The 20402-nt window shown below is 36.8% G+C and overlaps 1 protein-coding gene across 3 annotated transcripts in view; it reads right to left on the reverse strand.

The window, feature by feature from the left end:
- The window catches only part of LOC116273179 (AP-4 complex subunit epsilon-1-like), a 77873-nt gene extending 58187 nt beyond the window's left edge, over nt 1-19686 (reverse strand). Inside the window, exons 1-6 of one of the 3 annotated variants that reach the window (XM_031662148.1) lie at nt 19139-19686; nt 15160-15319; nt 12997-13163; nt 9261-9334; nt 2106-2228; nt 1895-2004 (exon numbers count right to left, since the gene is read on the reverse strand). In XM_031662148.1, the coding sequence (XP_031518008.1) occupies nt 1895-2004; nt 2106-2228; nt 9261-9334; nt 12997-13163; nt 15160-15319; nt 19139-19272 (768 nt within the window). In that variant the 5' untranslated portion in view covers nt 19273-19686. Of the gene's footprint in view, nt 1-1894; nt 2005-2105; nt 2229-5675; nt 7084-7483; nt 7540-9260; nt 9335-12996; nt 13164-15159; nt 15320-19138 lie in introns of those variants that run through there. The other 2 variants (XM_031662150.1, XM_031662149.1) reach the window with 2 other exon arrangements.
- Between the last annotated feature and the right edge of the window lie 716 nt (nt 19687-20402).

A 20402-nucleotide genomic window follows, 5' to 3' on the forward strand; every position in this document is an offset into this window, starting at 1 on the left:
AAAAAAACTGTACCTAAGTCAACTTTGTTCAACTTAGTACTCAACTATACAAAGGAAATGCGTGCTCTGTATCTGTTAAAGTAGAAGGACTGTATAACTATTTGTTACAGTCTCTTGGAGCCTTCTTATTTTTCTAGGATGTCTACACACAGAAATTAGTACGTCTGCAAACTGCCCAGACCCAAGGCATGTAACAATTTTCAGACTACTAAAAATATGAAATAAATAAATATATATATGAAGGCAAATTTTTTTAAATGTGTTTCAAAAATCCCTTTTAAAATTTAAAATTTGTAATCCTCAAAAATCATAGTTGTTTAATGCAATAGTGTTCTCTCAATAAACTCTCCTATTCTTAGCTCATTGCTTTTAAGATATTTAGATATTTAGTAAATTCTCTTTTTTTAAGAATGTAATCATATCCTTTTTTTAAGAATGTAATCAAACATGGATGCAGCCGGAAGCCATTATTCTAAGTGAATTAATGGAAAAACAGAAAATCAACTATCACTTGTTCTCACTTATAAGTGGGAGCTAAACAATGGGTACACATGGACATAACGATGAAACAACAGACACTCGGGACTCCAAAAGCAGACAGGGAGGGCAGAAGGGGAAAGGAATGAGTTGAAAAACTACCTGCTTAGTACTATGTTCACTATTTGGGTGATGGGTTCAATAGCCGCCCAAATCTCAGCATTCCACAAATGTCCATGTAATAAACCCACACATGTATTCCCTAAATTTTTTTTAAAATTCTTTTTAAATCTTTGCTATTTTTATAAATAGAAAGAAAATTTTTTACTCTTAACTAGGTCCCATATACCATTTTAAATGAAGATATTGAATGATTTCTTCCATAAGAATCAAAAGAAATATTTATATAGACACCCAAGTAGACACTGAAGCAAATTTACAAAAAGAAAAAGTTGGAAAGAAGTATATTATTATTATAAGTGACATGCATGATTATATATATAATATATAATATACATAAGTAATATATATAAGTAACATATAGTATATGCTATATATATGTTATCTATAATATACAGACATATATGATGATGACATTATTATTAAGCCTTTCCTTCCAAGAAGTTCAAATCATTTTATGAATATCTTCATTAATTCTTTCAATATTTCTATCTGTTTGGTGGGGAATTAATGTTATAGATATAAAAGAGAATAATTAGAAATCACTAATTAACATCAACTGCATCTTAAAAATTATACAATAACAGGAGTATATTTTAAATTGTACTAATAGGAAAACCTGGGACCAGAATTCAAGTCTCCTATTGGTACAATGCTCAGACCGAAATTATATTAATGAACCCACACAGATGACTGGACCTAATTCCTTCAACTAATAATTTAAAGACTTTCCTGTGGACACTGACATAGTACTTTTTAGAAAAGTTACTTAAACTTTAGTAAAAATAATTAAATAAGCTGGGTGCAGTGGCTCACACCTGTAATCCCAGCACTTTGGGAGGCCGACACAAGTAGATTACTTGAGGTCAGGATTTCAGGACTGGCCTGGCCAACATGGTGAAACCCCGTTTCTACTAAAAACACAAAAACTAGCCACACGTGGTGGCACACACCTATAATCCCAGCTACTCGGGAGGCTGAGGCACGAGAATCACCTGAACCCGGGATGCGGAGGTTACAGTGAGCTGAGACCGTGCCACTGCACTACAGCCTGGGTGACAAAGTGAGATTCTGTCTCAAAATAGAAAACAAAAAAAGAATTGAATACATCCAAAAGTTAAAATATACACACAAGCATACATACACACTGCCCACCACTTTAATCTCTCTACAGAATACCAACAAAATGTTTAAAAATTTTAACACTTCACATATACTATTCAAAATACCAGTTTACCTCTCTTTTAATAATGGGATCAGGATGATCTAAACATTCAATTATTGTCATCTGGTGTTGAAGAGCCAGAGTAGGATCCTGTTGGATAACATAGGTAAGAGCCTTCAGTCCTAGAAACAAAGACACATTATACAAAGTGAATTGAAAGAAATACACAGCAAATTTCAAAAGCTATCTCTGTAATTTCTGTCAAAAGAACCAATAATCTTACCTAAATATTTTAGATTTATTTTAGGTGACAGAACAAATTTTCCAATGCACTTGGCAGCCTTCTCAAGTAATTCCGATTTAGGATAAATAGAATAAACTGTATGCACACATTCAAACAAAATAGCTAGAGAAAGAAAAATAAAAATGGCAGAAATGGTAAGTATCATGGTAAGGTATAACAAAAGAATGTATTTCTGTAGAACTTGTAATAAAACTAATTGGAAAGTCCATTTTAGTCAGAAATCTTATTTATGGACTTTTCACAGAAACAAACACTACTGTTTTCAGGCTTACAGTTATTAGGATTAGGTTACCACAACACAATTTTTTAAAAATTATATTTACTGGTAATAATTATGCATTTATTAACGTAAAAAGTATTTACTGAACACCTCCTATGTGCCAGGCACGGCTTCGGTACTATGAATATAGCAGTGAACAAAACAGATGGAAGAAAAGACCCTGCCCTCAAGGAGCTCACATTTTAATGGTAACATGAATAATATATTCATTATTCCTATATAAAAAGATATTTCCCACACTCCTTTAATGCTTTAAAATGGTTTATCCTCAAACAGTTTTGACCATTTACATGTCAAAATTGTGTATGTAGTTTATTTCAACATAATCATTTTATAGGATGATCCAATATTTATTTCAAAGATACAGTCACTACTCATACATCTTCAAACTATTCTTTAAAATAACCTCAAAGCATATAAAATAATCTACTAGACATCTTGACAGCATTCAAATTTGATTTTCTGATACAGTCGAAAGTCTCATCACTATGACAGATGATCAAAGTGAATGATCAAAATGGACACTAAAGTTCTTTTCAAATTATTTGAAAAAGCATGAGACAAGCAGTTGGAGCTTTGCCATGGTAAAGAAAAATCACTGAGAGGCCATTAAGTCCTATATGTTCTATGGAATCACAGTAACAGAAGTGTGACACAGTGAAGGTACAGAATCAACACTTAAAAACTGTTCTAGTACAAGTTGAAGCATATCAAGTGTCCTGATACAATCATTCCTTCTCTATTTCTAAAAGCTTAAAACATAACCAGACATTCTCTTTATGTACAAAATATATTCTGAATATTCAGCTAGCTATGTTTTACACTATGTTGCCTACCAATTAATGCACAAATAAATTTTGTGGAAAAAACCTCTATAAACCTCTTCCTTTTTCTCAAATTTACATGGAAAGAAAAGACAAAAAAAAATTTTAAACCTTTTCCATAACAGAGACAGAAAAAAATAAGAAATCAGAAATATTAATTTTTCTTTAAGAAAAGAACTGCCGCCGGGCGCGGTGGCTCAAGCCTGTAATCCCAGCACTTTGGGAGGCCGAGACGGGCGGATCACGAGGTCAGGAGTTCGAGACCATCCTGGCTAACACGGTGAAACCCCGTCTCTACTAAAAAATACAAAAAACTAGCCGGGCGAGGTGGTGGGCGCCTGTAGTCCCAGCTACTCGGGAGGCTGAGGCAGGAGAATGGCGTAAAAACCCGGGAGGCGGAGCTTGCAATGAGCTGAGATCCGGCCACTGCACTCCAGCCTGGGGGACACAGCGAGACTCCGTCTCAAAAAAAAAAAAAAAAGAAAAGAAAAGAACTGCCTTTAAAGGAAAAACTACAGACTAAGTTAGCTGAACCTGAAGAGGCTTTGTATATTCAGATGCTATGCTTTAAAATGTCTTTACTCTGTGCTGTGAAAAAAGTTGTCTTTATGATTCATGAACTAGACAAACTAAACAAAGAGGAACTTTGTCAATCGGCTAATAAGATAAGGCAGGAATGGAGAAACTGCCACTAAATCCAGCCTTCAGCCTATTTTTAAATTGCCACTAAATCCAGCTTTCATCCTATTTTTATAGGCCTGTGAACTAAAGAATGATTTTTACATTTTTAAAAGGCTGTAAAAAACAAAACAAAAAACAAAGGAGAATATGCAACAGAAACCTCCATGACCTGCAAAGCCTAAAATATTTACTATCTGGCCCTCTTTTCAGAAAAAGTTTGCTGAACTGTGAACTACCATGACAGTCCTAAGATTTCAAATGATGATATTCCATTTTCCATCATAACTGACACATTTTTCATTATGGCTTCCTACCAATAAGAACTCTCTTGGGATTAAATTGTTTTAATCCCAAGCCTGCCATTACCCATCCAAAATTTAAACATTTATATTTAGATGCTCATAAAGTTTCTGGGATGCCAATATGGGAAAAAAATAATAGTTCAAAAAGTGCACTTATTATTAGTCTCCTTAGGCATGATTGAGCTGAAAATTAATTTAATGGATTTTAAAATTATTTTCTCACCTAGATCTAAGTCATTTTATTCTCCAACTCTACAAATATCTGTTCATAAGTTCATAATTGAAAGAGCAGTCACTCTGCTGTCTCCTCTCTGTAGTGGTGAAGTAAAATACAACTGAGAATTTCTTTTTTTTTTTTTGAGATGTAGTCTGCAACCTCCACCCCCCAGGTTCAAGTGATTCTCCTGCCTTGGCGTCCCAAGTAGCCGGCAGTACAAGCGTGCACCAACATGCCCGGCTAATTTTTGTATTTTTAGTAGAGACAGGGTTCCACCATGTTGGCCAGGCTGGTTTTCAACTCCTGACCTCAAGTGATCTGCTCAACTTAGCCTCCCAATGTGCTGGGATTACAGGCATGAGCCACCGTGCCTGGCCACAACTGAGGGTTTCTATACCTAAAAATACAACATGGAACTTGGTTACTCTTCAGTACTCTTGGTTACTCTCTTGGTACTAATTAAAATACTACAAAGTATATATTACTAAATTAAAAATTAATAATGTTCTACCATTCATGACACTGCATTTTCATCATAGATATTTTGGGTTGGATCATGTATGCTCAAACAAAATGTGAAGTTCTTCTGACACCTTATCCCTCAGAATAGTTTACTCTCACCTTAATTAAGTTAAATAAGTATCTACTGACATTATTCTGGCAGGAGAGGGGGGGTATCACCCAATGGGAATGGAATCCAGGCTCTCTACTCTGTCTCCTTTGATACCTGGGGATGGAAAGGCTCCTGGTTATTGCTGGAGGAAGTATCAACCGATTCTGCCCTGCCTGGGAGAGAGAGGGGTACCTCATTACTGCTCTCCTTGTGGCCTCCAGTGATACTATGAGGGAGAGGCCTCATTATTGCTCATCAGGGAGGGAAGTTCTGACTGTCCACCAGGCTTTCTCTAACACCCCCACCTCCGAACCCTGGCCGCAAAGAGGGAAAAAGTACCTCATTACTCCCTACTCCCAGATGGGAAAAATCCAGACTTCCCAAGTCACCTCCACTGACAGTGTAAGGAAGGGGCCTTCCTTATGACCTGGCATCAGTGAAATTCCAGCTTCCTCTTGGGCTTCTGTCACCACTCTAGTGGGGGGTCAGGGAGGGTGTGTTGGGGCACCTCATTATACCTGGTGAGGATGGACATCTTGGTTTTTCACTCAGTCTTTGCTGGAGGGGATGGCTCCACAGTTTTCTTCTGTGCTTGGATGGAATAGAGGGGTTATTGTCTAAAAGTTTTCTACCTTGCTTATTTCCCTTTTCTTCTTGGTCCTTTGGTGAGAGAGGGCAGGCTTTTCTTGGGGTGCTTTTGTCTGTGTCTGTTGGCATTTCCAGACTGCTGGCTCTTCAGTACCCAGTCTGGGGTACCTGAGGCAAAAAGAAAACCCAGGGTACGCACCACCATGTCTGTTTCTTTCCTTGTATCCTGACGTCTCTAACCAGCCTGACTTGTTCTCGAGTCTTATGTTTCTTATACACAGTATCCAAGGGTTTTAGGTGAAGTTAGTGAGAGAAAAAAAAAAATGGAAAAGTACTTCTATCTACATACTTTTGATGGTCTTTGTCCCCTGTACTCCATTTTATATAATTCTCTCAATTTACTAATTTACTAAAAATGACATTCTCATGTTATCAGTACCCTACCCAAAAATCTCCCATACCTCCAGATTTACAAATCCAGCTGTTGTGAGAGGTCCTCCACAATACAGCCTTTCCACTGCTCCCCACCATAAATTATCCTTTCTGACTGGTGAGACATTGTTTCTGAAACTGTTTTTGAATAGCCCCATGTCTACACTTTCTCTCAAGTTCCCTCCACCTAAAAGCCCCTTCAACCTCCCTTCTGCCTAGCTAAATCTTATCTACCTTTCAGGGTCCTATCAGGTCAATAAATCCCTATCTGTGCCCTCAGGTCCTTAATGATCTCTACTTCCCAGGAACTCCTACAATACTTATTTCCCTGAACTATCCCTTCACATTCTGCCTTACACTGTTATTAAGCTTTCAAGAACAAGTTATCTTTCCACTATATTGTAAATTTCTTAAAGACAAAGGTTACATATTATACTTCTTCATATCCTATACACCACTTTATACAATGCCTAGCACATAGCAGATATTCAATAAATGTCTTTAATGTAATTTATTTCTTGATTAGACACTAAATTGTAATACAGCTTCCATAAAAATATGATATAGAAAGTATTAATACTGAAACCCACTTAGATAACTGATAAAGTAAATAACTTTTTCTTCCTTTAATTCAATTAAAGCACATTACTCATTAACACAGTGCCAGCTACTGAGATATGCTGGTTAATAAGAGAGACACAGTCCCTGCCCTTATAAAGTTTACAGTTAAAATTAACATTCTTAAGGGGTAAAATATCTGTATCAGGATTGCTAGCGAATACTCTACCACTGATATAATCAATATAAGTTGTAAGCTCTATCAATACAGACAAAGGGAAAAGCATAACAATGAAAAGCTAAACAAAGGAAATGAAACAACAGGAACTATAAGGTTTCTCTGGCGAGGTGAAACACTGGATCAAGAGCCTGCAAAGAAACAAACTATTGGTGTTGGTTTAAGCAATCTTTTTTTCTTTTGAGACGGACTCTCACTCTGTAGCACAGGCTAGAGTGCAACGGCACGATCTTGGCTTACTGCAACCTCTGCCTCTCGGTCCCGGTTCAAGCAATTCTCCTGCCTCAGCCTCCCGAGTAGCTGGGATTACAGGAACGCGCCACCATGCCCAGCTAATGTTTGTACTTTTAGTTGAGATGGGGTTTCACCATATTGGCCAGGCTGGTCGTGAACTCCTGACCTCGTGATCTGCCCACCTCGGCCTCCCAAAGTGCTGGGATTACAGGCGTGAGCCACCGTGCCTGGCCAAGCAATCTTAATAAAACGGTCGTACTGGAAAATATTAAAAAATATTTCCTCAGGTATACAGTATTCTCCAAATCAAAAGGAACAGGTAACTTTACAGTGGTTATCCCCAGGAAAGGGAACTGGGTGGTGGGTGATAAGGGTGGAAAGGACACTTACTGTTCATTGTACACCCTTTTGTACCTTTTGAATTTTGACCCATGTGCATATATTACCTATTCAAAAAAAAAAAAATTAAAGCTGAAATGTCATTAAAAAAAAAAAACTTTCTGCAAGGAAAAAAACAAGAAGATTTTTAACTGAATTTTAAGCAGAATTTCTTGAAAGACTTTCAAACCCTTATCCTGGACACTGGTTATATCACAAACAAAACATTTTAACTTACTTTAACTTACTGGAAAAATTCTGACACTTTCCTAGATCTTCTCTCAGAAAATCACCTGCTTCAGTAAGGGTCATCCATATCTGTGGCCCCTTATTCTCACTGCATAGCAGGAACCTATATAATATCTACTGTTTATTACACTATATACTCATAAGGACAAGGCCTGTGTCTACCTTCGTCTTCCCTTTACCTCCCACACTTAACATGGAGAAATACATAAGTCAATCAACTCTTTCCTCAATCCACACCTAGTTTAAAACACAATCAAGTTTTTGTTTCACAGGCACGCTATAAATGCTGGCTGAACAAATTAATAAGGCATCCTTATTACCTTAATTACCATTCATACATGCAAAACATAAATCTATCCTTCAAAGTCTACCACCCCAATTCACTACCATGTGCATTATTTTTCTTGTATTAATCTCATACACACAATCCTTTTTCCTTATTTGTACTGCATCTTTGTCAAGCACTTTTTATTTCAGTTAAACCAGTTCAATTTCTGTCCTCTGGTCTAACCTACGCTTCTACAACCATTGTTCTTAAAGGTCCACAGGTTACCCTTATCTCAAAAAAAAGTAATGCTCTTCATCTCCTACTTCATAATATTTTACCAGATTAAGAAATGACTTCTCATTTGAGTTACATCTCTCAGTGCCTCTTCTACTGCTGTCCTCCAGAGCATGCAAAATTCAAACTGTTCTACCTTTTAAATAGCTCCAAGTATCTCAATTTCCTCACTGAGCTTTCTCAGGCTGATCAAAAAGAATAGCCCCTCCCTCTGGCTGTTAAAATTGGAAGTTTTTTTGGCTACTTTCTCAGTTTTCTACCCCTTTCCCCCAACTTACTCTTGTCTCCTATTACTAATTTTTAAATTGTATGTAACAATTTATTGTCTCTTCACAAAATAGTAAACTATTATTCTACATCTATATATTCCTGTCTACATCCTATTCATCCTTCAGATATCTTCTTAAATATTACTTTCTCAGGACAACCTTCTTTATTCTTCCCCTCACCTAAGACTAGCTGCTATATTCTCCCACCACGCCCTGCAATTCTCTTTTGTAACATTAACAAAAGCCCCATGATAATGTTTTATTCACTGCTGTATTCTAAGTACCTTGCATAAGGCCTGACAACAGAAATGTAATAAAATATCTGACAACTAGCTGATTGATTTATTTAAGACCTGTCTTCGAATATTGTGAATTTTTACCAAATATGGAACAAATCTATGGAGTTATCTTCACAGTCAATTAGATAATTGAAAAAAAATCAATTAAAAAAATGGATACTTGATATGTGTTTTCAATAGAGACAATTATAATAATAAACTTAGGTCAACATTTAGAACATGCCATGAGTTCAAATTACTCTTATCTATCAGTAGTTAAACGCTTACCTTGAAAAAATAATAATCCACAGAACTATCTTAAAATAAGTGTATAAAGTTCTATTGGAATTTATAGCATTCTAACACAGATTTAACTGTAATACTAAAAAACATTATTAGTCATTAGAGTAACATTTACATATATTACCTACCATATGTGACATTGTGATTTAACTCGGCTCTTCGTAAGGATTCATCAAGAACATCATACATTAATTCACTTGTCCTGTTTAAAAGATATTTTATTTGCAGTAGAATTACAGTATTCTAACCCAATAAAACAGTTTTTCAAACTTCTCTTTAAAACTGAGGATCTACAGAAGAGAAGTGAAAGAAATTCATTTTATGATGAAGTTACGGAAATTTCACTTCTTAAAAGGTTTTTCAGGAGCTGAACTTCCTACTTTATCAAAGTTGACTAGTTAACCAATGAGATATATACATCAATCAACTCTTTCCTCATTATGCCTAGTTTACAAACCAAGTTTTTATTTGGTTAAACACAGTATATTTTATAATTTTCTTTCAACAGAATATTTCTAAATTACTATAGTAACACTTCATATATTCATATTATTTCAGATAGTATATTAACTGTATTTTAACCAGATACTGTTAAAAAATTTTCAAATACTAGTCTTTCCTTGAGCAGCAACTAGGCTCTTCAGAAAGAAAATTTTTACTTACATTTACATTAATATAAAAAGATATTTTGTGGAATGAATAGGTTTGGACCATTCATATGTCTTTATGGTCACCGATTACAGTAACAATAACTGTGATGAGGAAGATACTGTGCAAAAAAAAAAAGTGCACTCTGCCTCCACACTTGTTAGAGAAATGTCCTCTCCAAGAGGCCAACGTGAAAAACTATAGCTTCTCAGCTGGTATTTTGTATGTTTTATGAATTCAAAAAGCACTAATAGAAAAAAAAACACCAGCAACATAGGATACATACAGTGGTCTTGCAGAGAAACAGTGCCATAAAATAAATGAAAATATCAAAATAATTTGGGACTACATAAATTAATTACATCTTTCAGAAAATGTCTTTTTTTCCAAATATACAGTTGGAAAGTTCAATGCTAAGTGCACATACTTTCATTCTGTCTTGACTGAAGTATAAATATCCAATAATTAGGAATCCAGAACCACATTCTAAAATCCTTCGTTTTATTGTATAAGCATTTCTTCCTCAGAAGATAACCATACAGCAGACATTACCAATCCTTCCCCGTCCCCCCCAAAAATATTTGGTAATATTATACCTAGATTATAGTCTAGTTCCTCAATTTTAAAAGCCAATGTCTGGCATGAGTCTTAACCACATGAAATAAAGAAACATTTGTGAACAAGATCAAGATAAATTTTAATAATCTAAGAAGCACAAAGCTACAAAACACAAGAAAATATTCGAATAGATATAAAAGACCATAAATACAACAGATTTTTCCAGTAAATGGGTTTTTTCAATTAAATACTTTAGAAACAGTTATAACTTAAATTTTTACTTTGCTACATTGAGCTAATAATGTCTGACAAAACATTAGATTTACGTTAAAATAAAATCTCATTAGAGTTGAGACAGAAAAGGAGAAAACATTCTAATGTTCCATAACATTATAAGAAAGTTCCACTCTATTCATGACTGAGCCTAATTACTAGTCACCTGAGGGCTGTGACAGTAAGGACTAGCTTACTTATCTTTGCATATATTATTAAACAAATTTATCCACAAAGGCAAGAAAAAGGAAGATAGTGAGTTAATGAATTTAATAAATTCACTAAATGCCTCCCAAGTTACTTCCTGATAACAATGGATGGCAGTAAGTCTTTTTAGACCAATAAGATCTGATACATTCATATAAAATTCATGATTTTAAAACATAATTCCAGTAACTCCAACTAGAGCTCCATGTTAGGATAGGCTGGCATGATACAAAATAAAATATAATTAAGACAATCATTTCTAATGTGTGTGTATGCTCCATCACCTTACATTTTCACTGCAGGTTTCAATCAGGAGTTGAGATTCACAAACACAGAAAAAAGTAACACTGTAATACCAAGAGTGATGTAGCCCAATGAGGGCTAGTCAGGAGCTCACAGGCAAATGGATTCTGACATTAAGTTGATTTCTAGGAGCAAAAGCCTGGAGAACGGTCCCTTTGTAAAGCTAGGCTAAAGAATTACAATACAAAGGTACCCTACTATATAAAAGGGAACAATATTCATAAAATCAGAACACTGATTAGCAAATATTTTCTTAAGACAGAAACATATCAGGAACTCCAGCCAAGGTCCTTGCTCTCAAGGGAACTAAAATCTCAAGGGACTTGCTCTCAAGCAAGTTGGAAATAGGTTTTTAAAATAAAAATAATATGTATGTGCACATGAAAATGCATACACACGTGCACACACACAGAGAATCAGAATGATAGAACAAATGCAAATAAATTGATGAATCTAGGTGCAGGATATAAGGGAGCTCCCTGTACTGTCCTTGGAAATTTGAAAGTGTCTAAGTTTGAAAAAGTATGGCAAAATTGAGGCAGGGGAGGTGGCTCATGCCTGTAATCCCAGCACTTTGGGAGGCTGAGGAGGGCAGATCATCTGAGGTCAGGAGCTCGAGACCAGCCTGGCCAACATGGTGATGCCCATTTCTACTAAAAATACAAAAATCAGCCGGGCATGGTGGCGTGCGCCTGTAATCCCAGCTACTTGGGAAACTGAGATGGGAAAATCTCTTGAATCCAGGAGGCGGAGGTTGCAGTGAGCCAAGGTCGCACCACTACACTCCGGCCTGGGCAACAGAGCAAGACATAGTCTCAAAAAAAAAAAAAAAAAAAAAAAAAAGGCAAAATTTAAAGTATATATATATATAGTTGGAAAGATACACATGAAAAATTTAAGTTATTCGCTAAAAGAATAATTCAGATAAATGAATTAAAAAGGTGAAGCACTCACACCCAGCTAGAGTAAGGGTTGGCAAACTACAGCCCGCAGGCCTAATCTGGCCAGATGCCCGGTTTTGTATGGCTTCAAGCTAAGAAGAGATTTTACATTTTGAAATAGTCGGAAAAAAAAATTAAAAGAATATTTTATGATGTGCTGATCTAAGATTCAAGTTTTAATGTCCATAAAAAGGTTTTTTTTTTGCAATACAGCCTTCTTCATTCATTTATTTTCTATCTGTAGCTGCTTTCATGCTATAATAGCAGAGTCGAATAGATGCAAAAAAACAACATATGGCCCACAAAGCCTAAAATATTTATTTATTTATTAATTATTATTTTGAGACAGTCTCACTCTGTCACCCAGGCTGGAGTGCAGTGGCACGATCTCAGCTCACTGCAACGTCCACCTCCTGGGTTCAAGTGATTCTCCTGCCTCAGCCTCCTGAGTAGCTAGGACTACAGGTGCGTGCCACTATGTCCAACTAATTTTTGTATTTTTAGTAGAGACAGGGTTTCACCATGTTGGTCAGGCTGGTCTCAAACCTCTGACCTTGTGATCCGCCCGCCTCAGCCTCCCAAAGTGCTGGGATTACAGGCGTGAGCCACCACGCCCAGCCACCTAAAATATTTATCTGGCCCTTTGCAGAGAAAGTTTCCCAACCCTTGAACAAGAACAATTACGAAAGCTTCACAGAGGAGATGGCGCTTCATGGGTACCTTTCATGATAGGTAAAATTAGGATAAAGAGAGAGCCAGGATTACCCCAGCAACCTGAAAGCATTTATGTGGTTCTTACAATGGCCTATTTTATCACTACTAAGCCAATTAAACATTGGAAGAATCTGGTATATCATTAAACCTCTAGGTTACTAAAGTCTAAGCTTATCATCTGGTATGGGGTCATTAAGCAAACTTACTGGGAATAGTTTACCTTTGATCATCTTTTCCTAGAAGTCCTAGTATTCTCAAGAGCTGAATTTGTAACCATGGTGCTGGGACACTGTGGTAATTGAAATCTACTGGGAGTTTTCCTCCAACTACTTGCTTCAAAATGGTTACAAAACTCCCAGTCAAGTCTTTATATCCAGACGAATTCTCCTACATCCCCCCCAAAAAAAACTTTCTGTTAATAATAACATCTTATTAAACAGAAATAGACCTGGTTGAAATGTCATATAGAACCTAACTTAATACATGCTTATGTTCACATTTAATGAAACCGTGCCCTAATATGTACAATATCTTCCATGATAAAATTCCTCTGGCTAACCAACCCAAAGCTGAATCATCCCAGAAAAGCTTCCACCACTCCCTACTTTTTCCCACATACAGTTTAATCACATTTCAAAATTCTTATAGTTACATCTTAGGTAGAATCCTTAACAGCCAATACCAGCAATTAAAACAAAAAGTGAAAAGAACTGGCATACAGCAAAAGGACAGTAATACCTCTGCTTTGGATGAAAATCAAGGCCTGTTTGCAATCTCTGAACTCTGTTTCCAAAAGACTTCACATGTAAATGAGTTAAATTCATTCTGGGGCCAAGCACAGTGGCTCACACCTGTAATCCCAGCACTTCTGGAGGACGAGGTCGGTGGATCACCTGAGGTTGGGAGTTTGAAACCAGCCTGACCAACATGGAGAAATCCTCTCTACTAAAAGTACAAAATTAGCCAGGCGTGGTGGTACATGCCTGTAATCCCAGCTACTCGGGAGGCTGAGGCAGGAGAACTGCTTGAACCCCGGAGCTGGAGGTTGCGGTAAGCCAAGATGATGCCACTGCACTCCAGCCTGGGCAACAAGAGCAAAACTCCATCCAAAAAAAAAAAAAAAAATTTTGTTCTGGGTAGAAGAGCACAGCCAAGACTACTTAAACATTAAAAGTCCCCAAAATCAGCCGGACACAGTGGCTCACACCTGGAATCCCAGCACTCTAGGAGGCCGAGGCCAGCGGATCACCTGAGGTCGGGAGTTCGAGACCAGCCTGACCAACATGGTGAAACCCTGACTCTCCCAAAAATACAAAATTAGCCGGGCGTGGTGGCACATGCCTGTAATCCCAGCTACTCAGGAGGCTGAGGCAGGAGAATCGCTTGAACCCAGGAGGTGGAGGTTGTGGTAAGCTGAGATCGTGCCATTGCACTCCAGCCTGGGCAACAAAAGCGAAACTCCATCTCAAAAAAAAAAAAAAGTCCCCAAAATCAGTGTGCCTGCCAATTAAAAATTAATTAGCCACACGGTACCTAAAAATATTTGTTTCTGAAGGAGTGTGCCTTGATTATCTATCTGAGTAATCTCTTGGACTGGGGAAATTAGATCCACACTCCTTAAAAGGAACATTAGATTCTTTATTCTAATTTGTATTATGTATCAAGGGAAAATTTTTGGAAGGGAAATAAAGCTCTTTCAAATTTTAGTAAATGTTAGGGAAAAAATAAAATTTAATATTGAACATCTATTTAAACTGTACTGTTTGAGAACACAACACATAAGAAACAATATAACTTTAAATGAGTTCAATAGCATATTCTATTTTGTTATAGTAGGTGCCATGAAATCTGTTACAAGTATGTATATTTGAACACAAATGGTTTCAGGCAATACACTAAGGATGAATTAGTATAAACCCATCATCGCCATTTAGAAATCTGTTTTACCATAACATTCAACCCTCTTTCCTCGTATGACACAGTATCAATATATGGCATCAACACTACAATCTATAGCTTGCACAACCCCCACTGGTTCCCCTCATTTCTATAAAATGGTATGCATCCCATGAAGCTATATAAAAGAGAATTACTGCTTGAAAAACACAAATCTGAAAACTTAAGACAACTTCCATTGCTACCATTTTTCCACACCTGTTTAGTGACATCAAAAAATTTTAGGCATTAAAAAAAAAAAAAAAAATTCCGTAATGTGCCTACAACTCATGCTCTCAACAACTTGCAAAATTACTAAATCAAAGGTCAATAATAAAATTATAAAACATTAACTAAGCATTTTACCAAAATATCTGTTTCTTTTTAATCCCGTAATTGTATTTTTCTAATGGTAACCACTCAGTACTTGCTAAAATTTCCAACTTACCTTAATCATTCTAAGATATATATGCAAGGAGGCAGCCATGACCCCAACATCTCTGTCACAAAGTGCTTTCCGAAACTTAATATGAATATGTTGTACTTGATTAGGAGCAATGAGATGGAATTTGTATAATGCCAGAACAGCTTTTCTTCGTATAATCTCCCTGAAGACAAAAAATGAAATTTAAACAAGACAATCTGAATTTTCGAGTATTTACTTTGAAAGATTATGGGCCAGATGATTTCAAAATACTGGCTCATTGCTTTAATTTACAAAGAAAGAGATAATTATACATTGGTTATTAATTTATTTATTCTAATATACCAAATTATAAAAAGTAGTTACCTCTAGGAAGTAAAGTCTCAAAACTTTAACTGCCCATGTTATATATTTATACAGTTAGAGAATTTTTTTTGTAACAAGCATATATTGCTTTGAGATTTCAAAAAAACAAGAAAAACAAAGTTCTTAATTCTCTAATTCCATTTTTAAAAGACGTATCTCTAAAAATTGGAAAAAAAAGTCAACAGTAAGTTTAAGTAATAGGTAATTTCAGCTAGTAATATTAAAGTCTTTTTATTAATATGAAAAATCTTTGGCCTGTAATGCCAGCACTTTGGGAGGCTGAGGTAGGGGGATCACTTGAGGCCAGGAGTTCAAAACCAGACTGGCCAACATGGCGAAACCCTGTCTCTACTAAAAATACAAAAATTAGCCAGATGTGGTGGTGCACACCTATAGTCCCAGTTACTTGGGTGGCTGAGGTACAAGAATCACTTGAGCCTGGGAGGCAGAAGTTGCAGTGAGCCAAGATTGTGCCATTGCACTCCAACCTGGGTGACAGAGTGAGACTCTGTCTCAAAAAAAAAAAGAAAAAAGAAAAAAAGGAAAGAAAAGAAAAAAAACTCATTAACATTCTTACTCTAAAATAGTAGCTTTCTTTGCTTCTTTTTTTTAATATATCTATCACTGGATAGCAGACTCCAAATACTTTGGAGGACAGAGGGGAGGAATACAGGACACACATGGAATAAAAAGATGTTACTCCTCTCCTTGCCCAGTTCATCTGTTTCAAAACCTCATGATAATAAAGAAGAAAAGTATATACTAGTCTTGCACTTCATCTGTAGCAGATAACGTCTAGCACACAGAAACAAAAATAAAGAAATGCCATCCTATGTTCATGATGTAGTTTCCAAGGAAGCTTCTTCCTTGTTATTCTCTCTGTCTATATCTACATATCTCTTTTTGCAGACTATGCTGGCAGTGCTCAGAAGAGCAGCAAACATCACAAAAGTGAAGTATTTACTTTTAGGGTTCCTAACAGATATTTCTGTCATAGAATATCAAGACTGAGATTATTCAGTGCAATCCTTTGTGTTCCACTCAAGAACACCTTTTATAAGATTCTTAGTAAGTGGTCATACAAATTCCATTAATAAACAACTCTTATCTTCCTAGGCAAGCTACGCCATAATGGAAAACTCTTTTCACAAAAAAAAAAAAAAAAAAAAAAAACAAAAGCAGATTAACAACAGATTCACTGTTAGTATTAATACTGTGGTGAATGCAAGCCACATCGCAGTGTATTGCCATTGCATGATAACTGATATTAATTCTAGGGGAGAATATCTAAATGAGGTGAGGGAAAAAAAAAAAAAAAACTCTGAATAGGCCCAGGAATTCATAGGCCTGGCCTCAAGTGGTGGTACTAACATAAGACGAGAGACCTAGATTCAGGCTCTGGAGTTGGTATGATGAAATACGGCCAGGGATTCAAAAGTTGAATTCAAGCCTTGTTTCACATATTCTTTGTGACATCTACTGGTTTACCTATAGCTCTGCCCCATATTCTTCATCTCTTTTCTCCAGAGCATGGGGCTGAGTACGGCCGTAACTGCAGAAGCAGAGTTTCACAAAGTCTAAACTCTAGCCCTCTAGCCAGGACTTGAAATTAGACTAAATGCAAAGCAATAAAGAAAAAATTGAAAAGGGCCCTTTCAATTCTCAGAAAGATTTCATACAACTGGTCAGTAAGTAGGGTTACCACAAAAGTAGTGGTGAGAAAAAGTTAAGCAAAAATATGCTGCTGGTATAATCAGATCACCTTATAAATCTTTAAAAAGTGAATATTTCCAATAATTAATTGTCCATAATCATCCTCTGTTCTAAACACAGATATGACATACAATATATAAAAAGTCTGAAAGACCTATGAAGTTATTCTGTAATTCTTGGTAAAAGCTATCATTTTGGCTGGAAGATTCATGATCCAATATTTCTTAAAGAATACAAGCTGGCCGGGCGTGGTGGCTCACGCCTGTAATCCCAGCACTTTGGGAGGCCAAGGCAGGTGGATCACGAGGTCAGGAGTTCGAGACCAGCTTGGCCAATATGGTGAAACCCTGTCTCTACTAAAACTACAAAAATTAGCCAGGCATAGGGGTGGGCACCTGTAGTTCCAACTACTCAGGAGGCTGAGGCAGAAGAATCGCTTGAACCCAGGAGGCGGAGGTTGCAGTGAGCCAAGATCACGCCACTGCACTCCAGCCTGGGCAACAAGCAAGACTCCATCTCAAAAAAAAAAAAAGAATACAAGCTATAAGACAACATTTTGCAATCTTAGAACATTAAAAATACTGATTTAAAGTATATAAAATAAATGTTGTATGAGTAACAAAAAAATCTTTATCAAGAATATATAACTGACATACCATAATCACAATGATTGCAAACCTTTTCCAACTTTAAAAATTATGAGCCAGGCACAGTGACTCACACCTGTAATCTCAGCACTTTGGGAGGTCAAGGCGGGTGGATCACAAGGTCAGGAGTTCAAGACCAGCCTGGCCAAGATGGTGAAACCCTGTCTCCACTAAAAATACAAAAAATTAGCTGGGCATGGTGGCGTGTTCCTGTAATTCCAGCTACTTGGGAGGCTGAGGCAGAGAACTGCTTGAACCTGGGAGGTGGAGGTTGCAGTGAGCCAAGATCCCTCTACTGCACTGCAGCCTGGGCAACAGATGAGACTCCATATCAAAAAAATTAATTCATTCATTCATTAATTAAAATTATTACATAAAGGAGCTTGGTCAAAAACAAAATATTAATAATTCAAATACAGTGAACAAGTAAGTTCAAACTGATAAGGAGACTGTTAAGGAAACTTACAAGAGAAGATTAGGAAAATACTACAAAGTAAATTAAGTTTGTATACATTCTGCTGTAAAACAGGATTAAAATGCTGTGGTTTTGATATAAAAAGCATCTTCCTGGGCCGGGTGTGGTGGCTAACACCTGTAATCCCAGCACTTTGGGAGGCCGAGGCAGGTGGATTACCTGAGGTCAGGAGTTCAAGACCAGCCTGGCCAACATGGCAAAATCCAGCCTCTATTTAAAAAAAAAAAATTAGCCGGGTGTGGTGTCAGGCGCCTGTAATCCCAGCTACTTGGGAGGCTGAGGCAGGAGAATTGCTTGAACCCGGGAGGCAGAGGTTGCAGTGAGCCGAGATCGTGCCATTGCACTCCAGCCTTGAGTGAGACTGTCTCAAAAAAAAAAAACAAAAAGCATCTTCCCACTACACTGAAGCTTTGCATTCACTACACTTGCACAATTTCCATATGTCTTTCATTATTTTACTTTATCCCCAAAACAACTTTGGGAGAACTAAGGAGCTTCAACCAACCCCATATAGCCAAGGAAAAACAAGACCACTGCTCATTAGTGGTAGAACTGGGAGGAAAGCCAAGGATTCCTGGACACTAGGCCTCACTGTCTCTTAGTTTAACTTTAGAAAGCTGTCTAACATTTCCCTAAACCCACATAAAAATAAAGATGATCCTACTTAAGATTTTTGCATTATTCCTAGCAGTCAAAGAATAATCTCTATCCTGGTAGCAGTGAAGTTATAATAAATTTTCTAGCATAAACTTCTGTTCTGAAATATATGGCATAGACACCTATTCCCAAAGAATTTACTTACTTAGAATGTTGAAGTTTATCTTCTATTAATGGAAGAACAGCTGGAATCATTTCTCGGGGGAAAATCTGGCTAACAACAGTCAGTGCCATACACACTTCTACTAGGTTAGTGCTCTGCAGATCCTGGTACAACATTAAGGAAAGAAAACATTCAGTGTAAATACTGAAACTAGGAATGGCAAATTCAACACTGTAATGGTCCTATATACTTAGTAATTTTGTGCTATTTATAATTAATTTGTACATCCAAATTTATGGCATATTTTATTGGAATGCTCCTATTTGTTTCATTTGCCTTAATAGAGTCAGTAGATAAATAAAGCCAAAGAGCAACTGATACAAGAGGAAACTGTATCTCTGTTCTGAATCTAGCCAAAGTAGTCTCCTTTATTACAGCCTTTAAAACTTTTCTAAACCAATAATAAAACAATTTTATGAGTTTTTCTTATTAATCAACAATAATATGAATGTAAGTTTAAAAGGAAGTGATTTTGGAATATTCACAATAAAATGCACACATTCATATGTACTTATCTATCCATATGGTTTATAAACCATTCTAATAGAACCTAAAAATATGTTTTTTTTGTTTGTTTGTTTGTTTTGTTTTGTTTTTTTTTGAGACGGAGTCTCGCTCTGTCTCCCGGGCTGGAGTTGCAGTGGCCGGATCTCAGCTCACTGCAAGCTCCGCCTCCCGGGTTCACGCCATTCTCCTGCCTCAGCCTCCGGAGTAGCTGGGACTACAGGCGCCGCCACCTCGCCCGGCTAGTTTTTTGTATTTTTTAGTAGAGACGGGGTTTCACCATGTTCACCAGGATGGTCTCGATCTCCTGACCTCGTGATCCACCCGTCTCGGCCTCCCAAAGTGCTGGGATTACAGGCTTGAGCCACCGCGCCCGGCCAAAAAAATATGTTTTTTAAGTTTGGAAAAAATTTAAGCTACTAGTAACCTTAATATAGTATATGACTTAAAGTTCAGAAAATACTGTTCTCTCTCTCTCTCACGTATCAAAATATTGACACAAGATAAAAAGCTCAACAACTCAATTACATCTCATTATCATTCTGATTTGGAAGTTAAACAGAAAATATTGTGAGTGTGGATTGTTTTTATTATCTCTACATTTCAGTTGATTATATTCTATTCTTTTTTTTAAATGACTTTTTAAACTTTAAAGACTTCAATTAGGCCGGGCGCGGTGGCTCAAGCCTGTAATCCCAGCACTTTGGGAGGCCAAGATGGGCGGATCACGAGGTCAGGAGAT

Source organism: Papio anubis, unplaced genomic scaffold (assembly GCF_008728515.1).
Source record: "Papio anubis isolate 15944 unplaced genomic scaffold, Panubis1.0 scaffold44, whole genome shotgun sequence".
Taxonomy (NCBI): domain Eukaryota; kingdom Metazoa; phylum Chordata; class Mammalia; order Primates; family Cercopithecidae; genus Papio; species Papio anubis.